The sequence below is a fragment of the Anas acuta genome, chromosome 6 (assembly GCF_963932015.1).
Source record: "Anas acuta chromosome 6, bAnaAcu1.1, whole genome shotgun sequence".
In the NCBI taxonomy this organism is placed as follows: domain Eukaryota; kingdom Metazoa; phylum Chordata; class Aves; order Anseriformes; family Anatidae; genus Anas; species Anas acuta.
This window is the reverse complement of record NC_088984.1, coordinates 5,608,936-5,630,653: the sequence shown is the minus strand read 5'-3', so window position 1 is coordinate 5,630,653 and position 21,718 is coordinate 5,608,936. Positions and strand designations below refer to the sequence as shown.

At 32.6% G+C, this 21,718-nt stretch overlaps 1 protein-coding gene across 10 annotated transcripts in view; it reads right to left on the bottom strand.

Moving 5' to 3' along the window:
- The window catches only part of LRP1B (LDL receptor related protein 1B), a 666,036-nt gene that overhangs the window by 52,891 nt on the left and 591,427 nt on the right, over positions 1-21,718 (bottom strand). For 9 of the 10 annotated variants that reach the window (XM_068687099.1, XM_068687103.1, XM_068687100.1 and 6 more), the window contains 11 exons: positions 21,385-21,501; positions 12,704-12,810; positions 11,946-12,075; positions 10,835-10,941; positions 9,822-9,954; positions 6,982-7,104; positions 5,170-5,292; positions 4,766-4,903; positions 4,078-4,212; positions 2,924-3,043; positions 1,937-2,178 (listed from right to left, as the gene is read on the bottom strand). In XM_068687099.1, coding sequence (XP_068543200.1) covers positions 1,937-2,178; positions 2,924-3,043; positions 4,078-4,212; positions 4,766-4,903; positions 5,170-5,292; positions 6,982-7,104; positions 9,822-9,954; positions 10,835-10,941; positions 11,946-12,075; positions 12,704-12,810; positions 21,385-21,501 — 1,475 coding nt within the window. Of the gene's footprint in view, positions 1-1,936; positions 2,179-2,923; positions 3,044-4,077; positions 4,213-4,765; positions 4,904-5,067; positions 5,293-6,981; positions 7,105-9,821; positions 9,955-10,834; positions 10,942-11,945; positions 12,076-12,703; positions 12,811-21,384; positions 21,502-21,718 lie in introns of those variants that run through there. The other variant, XR_011098017.1, reaches the window with a different exon arrangement.

The window sequence follows — 21,718 nt, the reverse complement described above, 5'->3', positions numbered from 1 at the left end:
ACCCAAGCCATTCTGATTCTATGATAAATGAAAGGTCTCCAACTTATATTCAGATATATTCAATTCTGTTCATTTTCCGCATACAGATTTGTAAAAAGCCTTGTATGGTTTGGAGGAAGCACCTTCACAAGCATCTACTGGCCTGAGCTGTTGGAGGAAAATAGTATATAAATAAAAGCATATTTTTTTTCATGCAACACTGGGAAAGCAAAGCTGTATTTCAATAACCTCAACTTAGAAGGAAGTGACTAGAAAGTATTCTGGCATAATGGCAAAACAGAAATAAAAATAAAATAAAAAAAATAGTAATCATAATAACATTTTTACTTTATTCATTTAAACATGGAGACAATATTGAATCAATCAGGAAAATTTCAACCCTTGGACTATTAAGAACTCTCAAGGAAGTTTATGTTGAATTTTATGGACCTATAATAAAGCACAGATCCATTAAAGATGTTGTGGGCCAACAGACTATACTTATCCCTGTAGAAGTTGACTGGATGTTAACCACAAAGAAATAAAAGAAATCAATAGAAACAACAACAACAACAAAAAAACAATACAATTATTTCACAAGACTTTACAAGTTTGTTATTTTCTCTACATAAGAAATTTGATACAGAGATTTGTCTAGCAGGATTTCTTAGGTACAGGTATCTGCAACTTTCATATGAAAAAAATATCACAGTACAATTAATCCACATGTTCAGTGAATACTTAGATTCTCAAAGTATCCTGCCCCAAAACTTGAATGACATACGTTACCAACAGAAATGCTAGGAATAATCTTCTATTTTAGATCTACTTCCCACACATATTCATGCCATCAGTTGTTCATGACATCATGAACAACTGTCCACTGGTGCCTGCATCCTCAGGGTTTCTGCTCAAAGGTCAGAAATGTCATTCACTTTCAAAGGTAATTTTCTTGGTGGAAAGGTACTTAGAGCTGGTTTCAGATGTGCAAGATTTGAATGACAGATGAACGATTAGTCTACTGTTGCTATTGGTGTTTATTCTACTGGATACAAAAGCATCCATGTAATGTAAGCTCATCCCTGTTAACTCTTAATTTTAAGGAAACAGCTAGAAAGATGTTCTTTCTAACCTCACTTCTAGTGGCCAAGAAAAAAATAAAAAAAAGAGTAACTGAGTAACTCTCCTTTTGCCATCACATTTAATACAGTTGAAAATCTAAATTTAGAGAATTGTAGAAACATGGACATACAGTTCATTTTGTTATCTTCAGTTCAGCAATAATGTATTCCTGAGAATCTTCTACATATAGATTAGGTAAAATGAATATCAATCTGCACTTCATTTGTTTATAAGTAAAGACTGCTTGAAGTTACCCTAGGTTAGAAAAATCCACATTTCTGCAGCAAATGCCAAAGTTACATTTATACTCGTTTAAAAATAACTACACATTTAAATAAAGAAATAAATAAATACTGGTTTCATTTTTAAGTGCTTCTCATAGATTTTCTAATATTATTGTTTACCTGGTCACAGGAAATTAGGCCTCCCTTTGGCGTATCTAAATTTTCTGTCTTCCAAGTATTTAAAATTCATGCCCTTCTTTAAACCATATCACTTATACATATAATATCCTCTCTTTTTTTTCTCTCCCTCTTAAAAAAAAAAAGTATATGTATACCTTCCTAGTACATAATATTTCCCAGTTTCTAACATATTGGTTATTTCTGTGTAGAACAATTTTAAGTATAATTGTGTTCTCCTAGAGCCATGAAAGGCTCTCCCAGAGCCTTGAAAGGAAAGGCATAGTAATTTAATTTGACATGTACTATTTGAATAAAATAATTATCAAATAAGAATTTTGGCTTATTAAATCATCATGTTATTATAAACAATTAAAAAGAAAAATAAATGGAAAGATGTTTGCTGTTTGCAATCTTTGGGTTTGTTTACTTACTATCAAGCCACTGTTACTTTGCCTTCTCTCTCGGTCATGAAGTTTTTTGTAGAAAATTCCTCCAGGATTAAACTGAGTACTCCAAACAATCATGTTCCCTTGAAAATATGCATCCATTCCAGTTATCCTCGAATTATGTTCAATATGTGATATTTGTTGATGAACATCACTGTAGTTGAATGGATATGCAAAACCCAGGATGTCAGTGTCATTAGCAACATAGAGAACTTGATCTTCAGAGCCTAGGAATTATTATAATGAAACAAAAATAAGGTAAATGTCAACTAATGCAAAAATCGGTGGTTTTCACTCAAGTAGCTTTTTGGTGTTTATCTGACTATTTTTTATCTTAAAAAACCACTTCTGGTCTGGACAATAACCGCAACTCTTCATTCTTTGATACTATTATATGACTTCAATGCTCTCCAGACTCACACTGTGACATCTGACATTGTATATTTCAAGGAGTGTGTAATGTAAGAATTTGAACACTTTAAGCAATATACAAAAATAGGGGATATTATGCATATATCCATAACCCATATCAATTGCTACAAATTTTTAAACGCATGTTGTGTCTAAAGGGTCCTAAACAAACACAAACATGCCAATAGGCATTATTTCAAAGTGCTGTAGTATCTTTGGTGAAGACAGTGAACCTTGAAAATGACTACAATAGAAGCACACTGGACCAGAGTTGCTATAGAACACACACAATAATGCCTTACATCTCAGCATTTCAGACAGGGTTTATGGACACATGCAATATTTACGGTTATCTAGTTACCATCTAGACTTGGATATCATATATGTTATTCATAAGAAAGGTTATTCTGAGTTGTTTTGAGAATTACTTTGTGTATTATTCAAGAAATATTTAACTAAATATTGATTATATATGCAACACATCAGTGCTACCAACGATGTACATAATAAATGACTTACTATACCCCATTTATTCATTTATTATAATTTCAGTAGCCTTACCTTTTGCTACACAACTGTTATTCCTCTCCTTGTAATTTTTCTCACATGCACATTTGTATGACCCTTTAATGTTATTGCAATGTTGGGAGCAGGCACCGAATACCATACACTCATTGATATCTGTGAGAGAAACAAATGCAGTTTATGAATCTATAGTCTAATACTATTTATTATTTAACTGAACATCCTGGAAAAATGCAAATGAAGAAAACAAACTCATAAGTATCAGTATATCTTGCAACAGCGAAAGGAAGCTTTCTGCAATTATTACTAACATTATTCCCACTGTAATCGACACAACTCAGAAAGACATATATATATATATATCCTATTTCTCCATCCTTCTTATATAAACCTATAATCATTAGAACTTGAAATCAACTTTGAGAATGAAAATGCCTGCTACAATTATTTCCAATATATCTACCTCTATTAGACTAAAAAATAAATGACCACCTGTTATTGGACAACCTCCATGGACAACCATGTACAGCATTTTCTCAAAAGTAAAATAATGAAGCATTCTTATTCAAGAGTCTATTCACTTTGACAGTCCTGTTGAAGTGATCTGCACTTTTTTCTGCAAGTTACTGTTCATCAGTAAAAAAAAAAATAAAATTCTTAAACTATCCTTTGGAAGGTAGAAGTACGTATCCTTAATTATAACATCTTTTTTTTTTTTTTTCTACTCAGTGTAGCATCATAGATATTAAGACATCTTTTCTAAGGTATTTTACCTTCAAACTATTTCTCTTCATTTCAATTTTCAGTTTTATTCATCTTCATTATTTTTAAGCATCTAAGGTATTCTCACATATATATTTAAAAGCCAGTCCTAAATGGTCAGTTAAATATTCTATTAGACCACAAATCATCCATTAAAACCTTGAATTAGAAATTCATTTAATATTTGTACTGAACCTTTTGACATTCACAATCAGTGTTAATCTTCGATAACTTCTCTGGATATGTGCACAACTCTACATCCAGTGAGTCCTTTCAGCTTCTTATCTTGGTTTCTAAATCTCACAGCTATGAAACAGTTTGGGGAAAAAAAAAAAAAAAGACATGCACCCCCTTTTTTAGCATAGAAAATGGACTACCCAACTGTCTTTTAATACTTTACAGTGAAAAGTGATGGAAAAGGTCTGTACCTTCACATTGTCTATTTCTCTTGTTTCTCTGAAATCCAGGTTTGCATTGACACAGTAGGGATGTTTTTGTTTGATTACAGTATGCATCATCTCCACAAGGATTCACATTAGCTTCACATGTATATTCAGTGACACCTAAACATAAACAAAATGTCTAAAAAAAAACTGATAGATTTGTTTATCTGTTAAAAATGACATCGAAATAACAACAAAAAATGTGACAAATTTATCTTTCCGTTGAAAGATCAAGGTAAATTTTAATACATGACATTACAGTATTTACCTACACATGCATATAAATTGACACTATTTTCAAGTATTTAGTTGAAACACTGTGCTTCACATGAAGAATTTAATACCAAAATTTATCTTGCTGCAGATGTGAAATAAAGTGCAATTCACTTATAGCTGATCTACTCCAAAAAGAACTACCCAAAACACCCTAAAGGCTATTGCAACTTTTCCTTCCTTTTTGGTACATCAAATAGAATTAAAATCATGTAACAATTAGCTGCCTTTTTTAATTATTTTTTTTAAGACTGTGTGTATCTGTTTATATACACTGTACAGGTTATGTTATTTTCATGTTACACTTCAATGCTGTTGAAGAGGTTTTCAGTGGATGAAAGTCTCAGTTTATTCTTTATTTTCTGCTACAATCATGAAAACAAACTGTCAAAAAACTCACTTATTTTGCAGTCTTGCTCATCTGAACCATCTCCACAGTCATCAAACCAATCACACTGTAGTTCCATTGGAATACATTTCTTATCATTACAAGCGAATTCATCCTTTTTACAAGGTCTTGTTTTATATGCGATTTTATCTATGTAATTACAAATGAGTAAGAAAAAAAATCAGTATTTAGGCAGTATTTAAACTTTTTAGATTATTTTAGACACATGTAAATTGAAATGACCATGAAACATTAAGCAACTGGAAATTATTTCAAGCTTAATTTCTTTCAATTTCAAACTCTGATCTACTAACCTCCAGTTAAACTTTACTGAAGGACAAGCAGATCTCTGTAACAAAGTTTGCCTTCAGGTTGTTTTCTTTGATCTGAATGCCTTGAAAGGTAATGTCACCTACCACAGTGATCTTCATCCGAGTTATCACCACAGTCATCAACCTCATTGCAAATCTGTTCGGGTCGCAGACAAACCCTGTTGTTTCTACATCTGTATGGCCTTGTTGGAGGGCATGGAAACTTTACTGTATATTAAAAAAAAAAAAAAAAGAAAAAGAAAAAAGAAAAAAGAAAGAAATCAGCTAATACCCAAGCTAGTATTCTTGAATCTTCTTTAATGTCTCCTTATCAAAGCAATGAGCAGGCATGGGAACACAGCTGTCCTTGACATATGAATCGTACTTTTTATGTTCTGGTAACTAATAAAAGAACACTGAAGTAATGTTTACAGTGTAAGTTTTTTATTTCAAGAATGAAATTATTTTGTTTGATATGGGTAATTACACTTTTTTTTTTTTTTGAGAATCATTAAATATGACAAATAAAATAAAGGAAGTAGCAAAGCTTATCTATATTTCAATGTAGAAACTACTTTTTCCCATCTATGCACTTCCTCTAAGAAGCTTATTTTTTCACAAATCTTTTCTGAAATTACATGAATAGAAGTAATAATGGAAAACTGCATCAAATTGGACGTGCATAACAACTATTTGCATTGATGATTCCATAGATCGTTGTTCAATGGAATGCTAATTATAGCTGTAAAAGTTAAGTATAGCTGTAAAAAATATTTTCAACATTAATTTTACTAGACTTGACTGAACTCATGAAAATAACTTGTAGCTGTTAATCTAAGTTTTATTTTTTTTCCAAGAACTCTGAGAATTTCAGTTTTACAGTGTTTCAGATTTATAAAATTTCAGTTTTATAGCTTCTGTGAAGTTATTTTATTCATGATTGCAATGGCAGGCGTCCTGAAAGAAGGAACACACAGTAAAAGTTTATCATAACCTTATATTCCCTATTATCTGACACCTGCTTTCTCTCCTGTTTCCTCATTGGCTGAGTACTACAGGTTCACAACCTATTTGACGCACTTCTATACCATATGGGTACAATTTAATTTGACCAACCATTAATTTCTTCTTTTCCTTTTTTTTTTTTTCCTTCTGCTCTCATGACTAAAGGGCCCGTGATTTTTGTTTTTACTGATTTTGTATGGCTCACCCTGTTTTTCTTAGCTATCCTCCTTATTTTGGGACAGTGGGACCTTTCCCTTATCTGCTTAACATACTCCACACTGCTATGCTGCACAATCACTTTTGAATATGCAAAGTTAGTGGAATTTTCCACTGCAAAAACACCTTCTATTGCAAAAACACAACTTTGTTTCTCACACTAGCTAATAGATGATGTCTTTTGTTTTGAGCATTTTTGGAAAAAATGACTTTGCTATTTCTAAAGTTTTGTGATGTTAGACTTCTTTAAAAAATTACTCAAGGTAATTTCTATGTAATGTAATAATACATTTAGCATTCGTTACAGAACTGTTGGTTTTAGAATAAAGAAGTATACATCTACCAGATAGACATAACTTTAAAAAGGCACGTAAGTAATTTCTTATTTGACATCTACCTTGTAATTTTAATAGAGGTAAAGACTGTAAACTGAAAAAAAGAGGGAGCAGGGGAAATTATATCCAGTTCCTCTGTCTAGAGTTTTCACTAACACAGGCAACAGTATAACACAATATGAACTCAGTATTTAGAAAGTATTACTTTGCTTGTATGCTCACATTTCAAGATAATCTTCTAAAGATCAAATGAAGAAAACTTAGATGTTCTTGTCCTTATATAGTTAGGTATTTACATGTTATTTTTAAATCACTTACTGGTGTTACTACATTGAAAACACTGAAAAATTTAATGTCATACCACACATTTCAGCAACTTCATCAGAGTTATCTCCACAGTCATCCTCTCCATCACAAACCCAAAAATGCAGTTTGCAGAGAGAATTGTTGCACAAGAACTCATCAGCTCTACATATACTTCCCCCTGGAAGGAAAGAAATAAGACAAAAAAAAAAAAAAAAAGACAGGAAAACAGACAAAGAATGAATGACAATTCTTGATGAAATCAATAACATCATTACACATCCTATCTGCAAAGGATGACACATAGTGTAACTACATGAACAAATCCCACATGTACGAGTTGAAGAAGCAGAGGAAAATACTCATCTCTTCCTTTACCATATGCTTCTTCCACTTTCTCCTCATGACTGTTGGTTATATCTAGCAAATTCCTATTTGGCCTGACTAGAAAGGGAAATTACCAAAGAAAGACAATGAAAACTCACCAGCTATAAACTTTGCTATTAGGGTAGATCTAGACATATAGGTACAGAGTAGATACGACTAGGTGACCTCTAAAAGTCTATTCCTTTTCATAACTTCTGAAATATCTCATTGGGATATTTAGCAGACACAAAACACATCAAGAATATTTTTTTTCCACACAACTTCTGTATTGATTGATTTCTGAAACATCTAACAAAACAGAATAGAGTGTGAGAGCTAGAGGATTCAAGCTTTAAAAATGCTTCAAGCTGGATTCAGTTTTAATATGTGCAGCAGTAAGAAAGTATTTTGTTTCAAAGATGTTACAACTAAATTTTACCATTACAATCAATGAAGTTATAGAAACTTCTTGAAGTTCATTTTCTACAGAACATAATTTTCTGGTAAATGGATTCTCAGTTTTCTGAGAAAAGTAGAGTACAGAAGTAAAAAAAGAAGAAGAAAAGGGCCATGTATCTGCAGAGGAGGAAACAATGAAATTTTATAAGATAGCATCAAAACTCTCCCTGTGGCTTTGCTCAATGCATTACATCTATTCTAATAGTTAGATTAAGCTCCAGTGGTTTTTTAGTTATTCACTCAGTGCCCTGTTCACACCCCATTAAAAACAACAGAAGGGTTTCTTTCACCATAAAAGGTTCAGAACAGGTTTATTTTTATTTTTATTTTTATTTTTATTTTTTCCAGAACAGTAATTTGCATGAAATACCCACTGTGTAAGAGGATGTTGGGAACTCTCATACTATGTTACTGAATGCGAGTCACCTCCATTGCAAATATATGTTACAAGCAGTAACAGAAATTTTATTTATTATTATTCATGGAAAAATATAATTCAGCTATTTATTTTTTTAATTACAGAAGACGTGAATATAAATAATTGTGTGTATAATCACAATAAAGCCACAACACTGGTTGAATCATAAGACTGAAAGAAACTAAAAAGTTGGTTTTTTTTAAACATGCATTTGTGGGCTATAAATAAATAGTATGGAAATTGTTTCAAGAATGCTATAGAATAAAATTCCATTTGTGTTTGCTGTATTTTGAAAGAGGAAAAAAATAGTTATCAGTAAGATAAACTGGCATTTGTTTTATGTGATTGCTCTGCCTGCCATCATTCTTTTATAGAATAGATTTCTATAAGAGAAATCACAATTGTGACATAAATACGAAGTATTATAGCAATAACCAACTAGGCAAAAGGTTTCTTATTGCATTATAAGCAATTTGCAGTTCACAGAAGCTTCATTATGCCATCCAAAGAATAATGTAGGCTTCAGATAAAATAAGTATGTTCCTACTTATTTACAGTTCATTGCTTTTTAAAGAGATATAGGCTAGATATTTGTAAATTTTAAAATGGACTTCTAAAAGTTTGTTGATTTTTCCATCTTCATAAAACGGTTCATATTTCAACACTTCCAAATATGATATTTGCTCTTTGCAACTGAACATCTCTGGAACAGATTTCAGATTTCCAGATTTCTTCATTTTCCTTCATTTCTTCCAGATTTCATAATTTCTGGTCTGTCTTTCAAACTAAATCATCCCACATAACCTTTTCCTCCCTTCCCCCTCACCCCCACCTCAGGGTAAGCGTTGTTGCTTAGTAGTTTTATGACAAAATAATGGAAGGATATTTTACTCTGCAATTGCTTGCTTCACCTCAGATTATTATTGCTTACTTTTGTACTGCATTATGCTATGCCTTTGAAGGTACACACAGATCATATGATTCTAGATGCCTAATCCACAGAACTATAAAGAGAAGGAAAAAAAATAAAAGTCTGGAAAAATAAAACAAATGCTGAGTAAAATGTTGCTATAATTTCTTTTACTGAGATGTTCTGTCTTTGTCATAATTATTGAGTCACTACACTTTAAAATCTTGTGCAGAGTTACACTGCTACCGCCTTTTTCACGGTCTTAAGCTCAGGAGAAATACTAGGGGGAACTTCAACAACATTTAGTTGCTTACGTGTACACATCCGTATGTCATACATGTATACAAATATATATGAATGCAGAATTGAAAAGGTATAGTAGAACAAGATTTCTGATTTTTTTATCAACTATGTAACAGATATATTTCTCAAAAACATTTGGAAGCTTAGTCATAACCATGAAGGAATAAGCATAGTGTTTAGCTTCAAGTGAATAAAATTATGTGCATAGTTCTGTTCTCTCAGGAAAGAGAATTCAAAGCGTGATCTGGTTAGATGGAGGATTTCATCTACATGTAACAACAGAAAATCGGGGTCTTTATTTAGATTTTTTTTTCATTATAATGCATTGTTTTCATCTTATTAATACTTCTAAGATTGTTTTAAATAACAACAGTCTGGTAATATGGTATGTATTACTGATTTCTTTGATGATACAGAATACACTACCAGTAAAAAGCCCAACCTTGGTCACAGTCTTCTTCATCACTGCCATCCACACAGTCATGGATTCCATCACAAAGCCATCTGACAGGAATACAGTAAGCCTTATTTTTGCATCGAAATTGATCTTCTTTACATTCTGTTACACAATCCATCTGTGTGAATACAGATGTGAACTAATTATTAATGACTAAAAGTAACAACATACCTAAAGACAAACCTAACAAAATTTACTGACAGTTTTTCACTGCCCTATGCATTTAATAAAATATAGTTGTCTCTTACAATGGCATGTGTAATTTAAATAGTTACTGAAGTCCAAGTGAATTCATAACCACACTATACATGTTCTGATAGCGCCTCTGTTGCTCACTATTAGCAATGGAAACGGTGGCTATATTCATCAGGACAGTCCTGAAAGAAACAATCCTGAATATGAAGCCAGCTAGTACAATCTGTCTCATATCTGCATCAATCTGGACTAGATACCTTCAGAGTGGATTCAGAGTCTTCACCTGCACTAGGTAGCATTTAGGTCATACATACTTCTGGCTCTAAATGGCAGCTTTATGGCTTTGAGAAAAACAAACTACTTTGTGTCTTTTTTTCTTGAAGTTGTTCAAGAAGGTATTAGTGTTTTAAAAAATATATAAACGGTTTAATATCTAGGAAGAATATGGCTTGAAGGCCCATGGAGAGTGAGGTGAGTCCTTGGATTATTTGATATCTCGAGGACAAAGGGAGGCAAATGTGACACAAACTCAACCATGCTGTGAGTACAGAACAGTCCCTGAAGTGAACTGCCCCAGAATGACACCCAGGTGTTGATTTAGGGGAAACAAATTGATCTATTTGAAAAGGACACACAGCAAACAAACATAATCCACTGTGAATACAAAGCAACCAAAATCATGGGGCTAAGTTATCTGACAGTGTTCAATGAATGCAGGAAAAAAAAAAAAAAGTGTTTCTATTCGGTTTAAAAATTGTTACAAAATTCATGCCAGACACTAGAAAAATAAAATTGTCAGTTACCTCATCAGATCCATCAGCACAGTCATACTCTCCATTACATTTCAAAGATGCTGAAATACAGCCTCCACTTGCACAGATATACTCACTTGAAGAGCAGGTTGGAGACGCTGGTTACAAACACATATTTTAGCATTAAGAAAAAGATAACTTATACATAAGCTGTCTTATGATTCCATGTCTTTATCTGGTTTAACAGAGTGTGCAAACATGTATTTATAAATGATGAACTTTTCTGAACATACAATGAAATATTTGACAAAACTGAATTGTCTCATCCTAATTAAATCGTATAATGACAATGAAAGGATGTGTTTTATCACTGAGAAATTTCTTTTTGTGTTTTCCTTATGTTTGGTAAGGATGGCAACTACACATATGCACATATTCACAGAATTAGTATATTATAAAATGCATGCTTAAAGTGGGCCTAGGCTTTACCTAAATTATGTAAATGTTAATAATTAAACAAACAAGTTATATGAAACCATAATTTTGGCATGCACACATTATTAAAATTTTAAATAAATACTTATTAATCAGTTTTTATTTAAAATACAAGTAGACATTTTTGATGCCTTAGAAATCAGGAAAGTTGTGTCATAAAATTACATAAGCTTCATTAATGCAGATGAAGCTTAAAAAAAAATGCAAATATAAACAACTACATTTTCCAAGACAATAATAATGAAATAAAACAAATTTGCTAGAGAAAACCTTTGCATAAGGACTAGTAAATACTGAATTAACACCATAAAACAAAAAATCTCCAGATACCTTAGTAACATGCCAAGAGATGCTGGTGTTATCAGAGCAAAATTTTGTAAGCTGAATTATATTTCACTAAAATTAAATACCATTCCTCTCAACAAGTTTCATATTGTGTAGCTGTATATAAATATTTTTTTTAAACATGAGTAGGAAGACACAATGATACAAACTCAAAAGTAATAATAAGTCATTATTTCAAATAAGTCTATACCAGACTTATTTGCACTCCTCCCTACTCGTAACTCACAAGTTCTCAAGTTATTGACTTATTTTCTCCTTGTTTCATTCTGATTTATTCCTTGTTTCATTCAGTTTTATTTGTCAGCATTATATAAAACAATACCTGGTTCACAATTTTTCTCATCATCCCCAAGTTTGCAGTCTTCATGACCATCACATTTCCATTTTGCTGATATGCACTGACCATTGGAACACTGGAACTGGTCCCTTGAACAGCCTGTTTCACAATACCTCTGTTACAATAAAAACAATGTGTATACAAAATCAAGAGTTTAATATAAACATAGGCAAATATACAGCTAATCAGAGAAATTAATGGCCATAACCCTCCACATTATTAAATACAGCAATGCCTTATGAAATAAAATATCTTTGTAAGTATGATCCATGAAAGGTGGGAAGCACCTGAGGTCCAATACTAGCAGGAAAGGAAAGGGGACAAAAGGAAAGAACAGAGAAACTGTAAAGTAAATATCCATGAAACTTCTGCTACATAAGCAACAGTCTACATATTTTCAGCAAAAAAACGTAAACCAAACAAACTGACTGCTGGTATTGAAAGCAATTGCTACCCAGCTGGGACAGAAAATGTATGGAGGATGGGAAGAGGTTCAGATCATTGATGGGGCCAAAAAGATGTAGATAAACTACAGATAAATATGACTTGATTTTAAGTCAGCTTCTGCTTTTAGAACTAATTAAATAGGTTCAATTTAGTAAATACATATGTATTTATCGACTCATGTCTACAATTTCTATTACTGCTTATTAAAACAGTCATATGTGGGAAAACCATGGTCAAACAATATAAGGTCAAAAAACAACCAATTTTCTCAAATGTTTCTCCTGGAAGAAACCTACCTCATCTGAGCCATCTGCACAGTCATAGTCTCCATCACACCAGAATCTTGCTGAAACACAGTCTCCATTTGCACAAAGAAAGTCTTTCAAAGTGCATGTTTGAGGCTCTGAATAAAGAAAAGTAACAACCAAAAGTAGTAAATTTCTATTTATTAGCATTTACATAAAAATATTTCATACAAAAACAAACAAAAAAATAAAAACCAACCAACCAATCAATGAATTACTGTAACAAAGTCAAAAAACAACCAACTCTGAAACTCAGGATTTTTTTGTCTGTAGGATTTTTGTGTTGTTAAAATTTAAAACTAATTTTCATTTACATATAAGATATTAATGAAAATTCTGTCATTTCAGTTGACATATTTCTTTAGAAAATTATGTGATGATGAATATGTAAACATTATTTATTTTAATGCATGCATATTATCACAGGTTCAGTGAGAGATACCACAGACTAGAAATTTGTTTTGCAGTCATTACTATCCGATCTAATTAGAACTAAACAGATCTTTCACCTTCAATCGCTCAATAGTGTACCTTTTATCACATACCTTTTAGCAAATATGTATGTCAAGTATTAGCTTCCCCTGTGCTATGCATTCAGGGGAACAATCTTGAGATGCTAAATGCAATACCTAAGAAGGAAGGTTCGGAGTTTCAAGTAAAGTAATTCAGTTTTCAAGCAATTAAATATGGGATGAAACATGACAATTATTTACAATTACTGACCGAAATGCTGACAAAACTGTTAAAGTAGTTTAACAGAAAAAGAATACAATGAGGTGCAAAAGTTAATGGACAGCAAACTTTCATAAAAAATACACTATTGTCAGAATGTTTGAAAACAGAAAAGAAGTGAAGGTAAGAACAAGGATGGAGTTTTTAAGTAATGTCAGAGAAAACAGAAATGTTAGATAAAAAGAATCTTAGGAGCTTACAGATGGACAGGAGACAGTAAAAGTTGGAAGATAAATGGGATATTTTTTGATAAATTGATATGTTCTTCTATTCCCTAGGAAGAAACAAAACACAGGTAGGTCTGAAGTCATTACAAAAGGCGGACACAATAAAAGGGAAGAGCAGACAAAATTAATTCAAGGTACAGGCAAAGCAAACAGAAGTAGGCCGCAGGGAGCGATGGAGTAATCGTGAGAAAGTGAGATTTGCTGCTTCAGCCTATTTACTTCACTGTCTGCATAGCTCTGCGTTTTCGCTTTTACTGCCATGAAAACACTGGACAGGGGATCAAAGTGGAAGATTCTCCCAAAAGAATACCATGCACTTTCTTCCTGAAAATGAGGACAAACAGCTGGTAAAAGGTCTGAAGGGCATGTCCTACGAAGAGAGGCTGAAAACACTTGGGTCATCTAGTGTGGAAGAAAGAAGGCTCAGAGGTGACCTCACTGCTCTCAACAACTTCCTGAGGAGGGGAAGTGGAGAGGTACAGATCTCTTCTCCTTGAAAACTGATGACAAGACATGTAGGACTGGTAAAAACTGTGCCAGGGGAGGTTCAGACTGCATATTAGAAAAAAATTCTTTACTGTGAGGGAGGTCAGACACTAGCACAGACTTCCTAGTGAGGTGGTTGATGCCCCAGGCCTGTCAGTGTTCGAGAGATATTTGGACAATGCCCTCAATAATATGTTTCAACTTTCGATGGTCAGGCAGTTGGACAAGATGATCTCTGAAGATTCCTTCCAACTGAACTAATCTATTCTAAAAGACACTGGGGAAAAAAAAAAGAAGTCCCTCTGGACTTTGAACCATTACATTAAACAAAGGTACAGAAGAGATAATTGAGCAAAATGTAATTGAGCCTTTATATGCAATTTAGTCTTGACTGTCACACAGTTTTTGGAGAGTAGGACTGAAAAAGCAACCAAGGTTTATTTGTGAGAATATTTCTGTTGGAGGAAACACTGTATTATATAAATAATGTAAAATCAAGAAAAAGGATTGATTGTTAGGATCTTTTCAACAGAGAGCTAGGAAGAGTTCAGGCAAATGGCAAACAACAGCAACTAAATCAATGGAGGGAGGGTGAAAAAGAGAAAGGAGAAACTGAGAGTAGGAATAGACTAAGTAATACTAAAAGGTCTTTAAATAGGAATGGAAATTAGAAACATGCCTGTTTTGTGGGGAAACGTAACAGAGCAATCAGGGAAAAACTAAAACAAACAAACAAACAAACAAAAAAAAAACAACAAATGACATCCCTTCTCCACCCCCAAAATTAGAAACTCCCAATTGAGAAGTATTTGGCAGATAACACCAGCGTGAGAACACATTAGACATGAGTTGCACAGATCTCTGGTGAAGTCAAATGAAGGTTTTTGTGTGTGTTTTTTTTTTTTTTTTTTCTTAAGAAGTCTCAATTTGTAGAAATCAAAGACTGTCTCAAGAAAGGAGTATTTCTGATGGATTTTTCAGCTTCTTCTTCATTTGTTTTCCCCTCACTTAATAAATAAAAGTCAAAATTACTCTGTTTGAAAGTTTTTAGAGAGGAATTTCATTTTTCAGGTAGGCACAACTTTTCATTTTAAAGCTGTAGGGAAGTAGTAATAAAAGCAAATCTACACCAGTTTCATCAGTTCTCCAGCAATGTTATTTTTAAGCAAATCAAAGGTTAGCATTTATATGGATTCTTAGATTATATACATAATACTAATTTTCTCAAAGCAAAAGCTCAATGTATAAATGTCAGCAAATCACTGACATTTGATTCTCTTTACTGTCAACAGGCCAGGAAGAGGAAGTTCAAGATATGATAAATTATGTAAAGGAAATACTTCGTGGAAAAACAATTCACATGCAAATAAGCATTTGTCATGTTTCTGTACTTATTTGCAAAATATAAGCAAATACTTTTTCTATACTGCTAATGAATTATTTATAAACAGAGATTTGATTCTGCAAAAATGTACACAATGGGCTAACTTCTCATTTCTCTGTTTGCAAGAAATATTTCTTCTGCTGTTGGAATACATCTATGTGATTTACATATGAACACAGAAGAGCACTTTCCCATCAGTGCTGTGGCTGTTAGTGAAAGGAATAAGTATTAATAGACCTCTGTATAACCAATAAAGGACAGCATCTTTCAGCTTCTGCCTTATAAAAGCACTGAAACTCCTTCCTGAAAAAAAGCATTTTTGAATTATTAGAAAGAATCTTATTTGAAACACAGAACATAAGATGATCTCCTTTCACCTTTTAAAGTTGGAAAATTATCTGTAGAGCCAACAGACACTTTTGTTATCAGTTTAAATGATAGCAAGAATGGGATCTCATGAGAAAGACTTAAAATCATTTCATATTTGGGGTTCAATTTCTTATTTAATAAGCATGGATATTGTACTGTCATGAACTGACAAGATTTTATTAGGAGACCAAGCTACTTGCATATGACTCAGAGGGAAGAACAATTTTTTTTTTTTTCCCCTTAAAATAGAATATGAGGTTCAAACTTATACTGCACTTTTTACCTGTATTTGTGCAGGCCAAACATGTTTGCTCTTTATGAGGATTCTGTGTTTTGCAACAGCTGTTGCAAAGCCAACTTTTAGAAAAACTAATTTATATACAAGGAAGGGTGCAACCTGTATGTAGAAAAACAAGTAACAGCAACATAAACGGGATGGAAGCTCTTCAAACAGAATGGATACTTAGGCCATACTTTCTTTCAAGGTATTAAAGATTCTGCAGATACAGAATGGAGCCATTATGTAAAATGCAAAGCAGAAACACATGTAAAGCAAAATTATATTACATAAAGAGACCTTCAAAGAAGTCATCCACGTCTCAGTTCTTTTGAAAATGTTTGCTTAGTAATCGACAAAGATTTTGTGTTCTTGGTTAGACTATCATCAATAAAAAAGTTTTAGCCTATTACACAGGATATAATGCAAAACATGCTGTTCTATGGACTCTCTCTATGGAGTACATAATTAAGATAAACACTAAGGAAGAGTCATACAGAGTCATTAAGCAAACAGGAACCAAGTTCAAAATTAAGGGTGACGATTACTTATTCAATGGATTGTTTCATTGTAAAAGTTAATTACTTCACAAAAGAACGGTAAAGATGGGGGGGGGGGGGGGGGGGGGGGAGGGAAACATATCCTGGGGCTCAAGAGATTTGAAAGAGATCTACTGAGTTTTACTAGATATACAAAGCACACACGGATAAGGAAAATCAATGAACTGAAAATAGAAAATGAAAGAATACTCAGAAGACATTTCTGGCTTGTCATGGTTTACTCTGTCCTAGCTACTGGCCACTACTGGGAACAAACCAACAAAAAGGACCCCTGGTCTGAAGCAGCATGTTTATATGTCCTGCCAGAGCACTGAATATTGATGATGTAGTAAGTGATATTTGTAGTAGCTAGATATTATTCTCTGTAGTTAAAGAACTACCTTTACAAATGACTACATGATACGAATATACGCCTCAAAGTCTCATTTTGTGAATGGAGGTCTCTGCCTCACTGGACGAAAAGGATGTAGCTGGGGATACTGTATTCATCAGATATACTACCAGATAATTATGTGGGAGCGAAACCTTTCAGTAAGCCAAGCCAGAGTATCAAGTGTGATGCATCCACATAACATAAGCGAAACAGTATTAACGTGACAAAATGAAAGAGGAGGTAAAATCAAAACCATTCTTCCTTATAAGTCTCCATTGCTATACAGCTAAAAGCAGTAGCATAGACCATCCTGTAGAATGAATGCCTGTAAGCATGAAATAGTTAATAATTTTTTTCTTTGTGTATTTAATGTGATTTTCAAAACAGAATTTAATTTTTTATTTTGTATTTTTTCAGCATCATGTTTAATCAAAAAGACAACACTTGTTCTTTGTTAATCTAGGCATAGAACTGGTAGATGTACGTAAAAGAATAAATCTATAGTACACATAATTTTATTGAAGTAAAGCCTTTACTTGCCTTTAGCTACCACTGAAACCTAGCTGCTTTTAGAAAACTGACACTATGCATGGTCCTATTTGCACCAAATCAGTTGAGCCTTAAGCAGTGTAAAGAATGCAGAGAATTTATAGCACTGTCCACTCAAGATCTACTCACGATGACATTAAGAGACATTCCAGATTAGTTTCTTTCAATATGCTAATTTAAATGTTTTCACTCAGACATTAAATAATTGCTGGTTCTCATTGCATTTAGGATACAAACTTATCCAAGGACAAAATTAACTAATTTGTTTTCTTGACAACTTGTAAGCGCAACAAAACACCACTGAGAAGATTATCCAGCAACTGTAATATTTCCACACTGATTGAATGCATGTCCTTCTACAGCATTATTACATTTGCTTTGCTTCAATGTTTACAGTACTTTATATTTTCTTTAATTACATTCAATAAAACATTGCTGGTGCCTTCTTTTGAGCAGGAATAAGACTCATTACTACAGATTTTCCCATTTTTAAAGTTCCCTCAAAGAGAAAATACTTTGGCCTAATTTCTTTAAAAATAACCCCAAAAACTCTAACAGCATATTCCCCTTCCAAAAAGATAATAATTAACTGAGAAGAGTTAAAAATACCTTGCTTTATTTAGTGCTAGCAGTATGAATCTTTTCTGTCCTTAATAATTCTTACTTATTTGAGAGGGTCAAAATGACAGAAGGCTGCCTTCATTAGGATTAATGTTTTAAAAGGATTTTCCAGTTTTGAGCATATTCACTGGAAAATTCAATCGTTACTTAAAAATATTTATGGCAAGTTTGGTAGTACTGTCAGTTACTGTCTCTTTTCATTGTAACTGCTGCTTCTCATGTGTCCTTGTCTAGGTTCCCATTAACATGGCTGTCCTCTCTCTTCCTTGAGCTACTCCTGTCAAACTGCTTCTGATATGAAGTTGTGGGAATGGGTGTGACATCCTTCACTAGTTTTCTGACATTTTTTTGAAGGAGCACAACACTTTTGCATTAATCTACATAAAATGATGTGGTAAGAAGTTCATTAGATAAGAACTACAAAGAAGTAAACAAATAAGCTGGGAAGAATGGTTCACACTGTACATTGTAAGACAAATGCAGGTAAAGAACAAAAAGGTCTGGAGATGCTATGCCAGAAACGGTATTAACAGACATATCTCTTGGCATTATAGCACTAATAATTTTTCACCCCCCTGTGTGATATTTTCTAACTCACTCTTTTTTGCTGCTGATAACTTCAGGTTACTATTGTATGCGAAAGTAAATAATATAGATAAATGTACATACTTGAGTTGAATTTCTAAAATTCAATGAATTCATTCTGTATTCTTGAGAAACAGCTCATTTTCTGATATAGCTGCCTGAAAAGCCCTTTGTAAATTCATGTATGCTATGAACAACTTATCATAACGTGCCACGCAACACATTTTGTCAAATTCTTTTGAAGCTCTAATTTAATATATATTTGTTTCATTGCACTTGATTCTATAAGTGGCCAGACAGCCCATAAAAAATTTTCTACATCTATTTTGAACAACTGAACAATGTTATGTATTTTCCCAATGCTTCTGAGATTTTGAATTTTACAACTGTGCCAGCATACTGCATTTAATTTAGACAGCAGAATAAGAGACTTAGGAAGAAAACAGTTAGGAAGAAAAGTATGCATTTGACAAGCAAAAGAAAAAGGAATACTGAAAAGAAAACACAAACTACAATTCATCACTACACAAAGATCTGTTTAACACTTACATATTGTAAGGTTTGCTCTGAGAATTTAAACAATTTTAGTTTAATGCACAGGCTGTATCCAGATACTCTCAACTCACTAATTCTGTCCACTCCAATTAACTACAGATTTCCTTATTTGAAAGTCTACAGAACAGCCAGGAATGGAGTATATAACTTAGGTATTGATGTGAACACAAAGAAGGGAAGCTTAATGAATACATTTATCTATCTATATATTTATATTTAATATATTATATAATTATTTTTATTTATTTTTATATATTTATTATTTATATATAAATATTGTTTTTATTATTTATTATATTATTAATAGATATATTATATTTATTTATAAATAAATAAAAAGAAATTGCTGAATAAAATTGCTGAATAATTTCTCCTATATTACTTGAACACTTGTTTTTACAACCTTATTCTATGACAACCTAAACTTTACAGAAGAGAATTAACAGTTCTGGACAATAAATAAATACCACTTCACACATGACAAAATTTCAAGTAAGATGCTTGATACTTATTTTGCAAACAGTAGTAATGTTTAGTGGAGGTGGGCTTTTGTTGTTGTTGTTGTTTTGTTTTCTGTTTTTTATTTCCAACTTTTAAAAAGATTATCCAGTCACATAGATTAACACTGCTATACCAAACCTGTGTCTTTCTTTGATTTTTACATGAGCATAATAGAAAATAATTTCATGCTATTTATAATAGAAATGGAAAAATCTCACCATCACTAATACTCAAATCCAAAATAAAATATCCAGTGAAGCTAAGAAAGCTTTTGTGTGTTGTCAGCAACACCTGCTTCCCTGCCCCGTGTCCTGTCCAGGTTTAACAATAAATGGCTCTGAGTCAGATGGCATCTTCCTCTTTAAATGAAGCATTTGCATTTGAAAACTATGGCACCATTGCTTTCGGTAACTTTTTTTTTTTTTTTTTTCCAAATATATATTGATCAAAAGGCATGTAAATCCACTTAAACTTTCAAGCTAAATGAACTAGTCTTCAGACATCCTCTACCTCTGGACAGCATATCTCAAAAGGGAGAAAGGAGCAAACAGCACTTGCACACCATGAGAATGCCTAGTTTATTAAACATTCTGGCTTTGACAGCATTCTAGACCTCAAAGATGCTAAAAACACATTCAGGTTATACAACCAGAGACATGCATACAAGATTACCTGTACAAAAAGATATTAATTTATTGTATTTCTAAGAACAAAAGAAAAAAGGAACAGAAATTGTTTGCCAAATGAAGAGAAGATGCTTCAGAACTACTGCTGGAATTTCTATATAGACAATATTTATGCTATATAGACAATGATTGCAGGATGAAAGAAACAATTATGAATTTGTCATTGCTTCCTGAGAATCAGATCTAAATAACACACTGAAAGTGATATTACAGAGATTTATTAGGCATTGGAGTTCCTAATGGGTGGAAGAGAACTAGATTAACCAAGCTACTTTCAGTAACAAGGTCTACTTTTTAATCTAGTTAAGTATTATAGAAACGGGTTACCAAAGGCACAAAATGCAGCAAATCATCTAAACAATATACAGAAAGTGATGGGCAGATAGTGTATGATCAAAAAATTGTTTAACAAGGTGTTAACAGTATTATTATTATTGTTATTATTAAACAGTAATTGTTTATTGTTAAACAGTATTTCTCACTGAGTATGTTTTATTTTTCTTATATAGAGATAATAAACATGAAACGTAAGAGTAACTGACAAAGGTAAGCTAATTCTGACACTGATTATTGTGAGTTCATCGGGTTATTGACAACTCACAATTCAGACTTTTTTTTTCTTTTGTAGCTCTCAGAGAATTGCAGATCTTTAAGAATTAATAAAATTGGAAAATTTCAGCAAGAGACATTTTCAATACTGGTTGACTAATTTTCAGTGGATCAGATGGCATTGTAAGAAAGCATGCACGTAGGTAAAAGTTACTTACTACAGTTCTCTTCGTCAGAATTATCACCACAATCATTTTGACTGTCACATCTCCAATGATCTGGAATACAGTTGTTGTTTTTGCACTGGAATTCATGAGGCCCACATGTTTTTTTATCTGTAATTAGGATGAATATCATTTATATCACTGCAGAGTCAAAAGTGGAAAAATTGCTGACACAACACTACTAAACACCTTTCAGAAGGAGCAACCTAAAAACTTAAAAAGTTATTTTCAGAACTAATTTATTTGTCATATCACATTCTTTAAAAAATTCTTTATTCACTCTTACCAAAAGAGATATACTTACAAATTTGATGATAAAATTAAAATA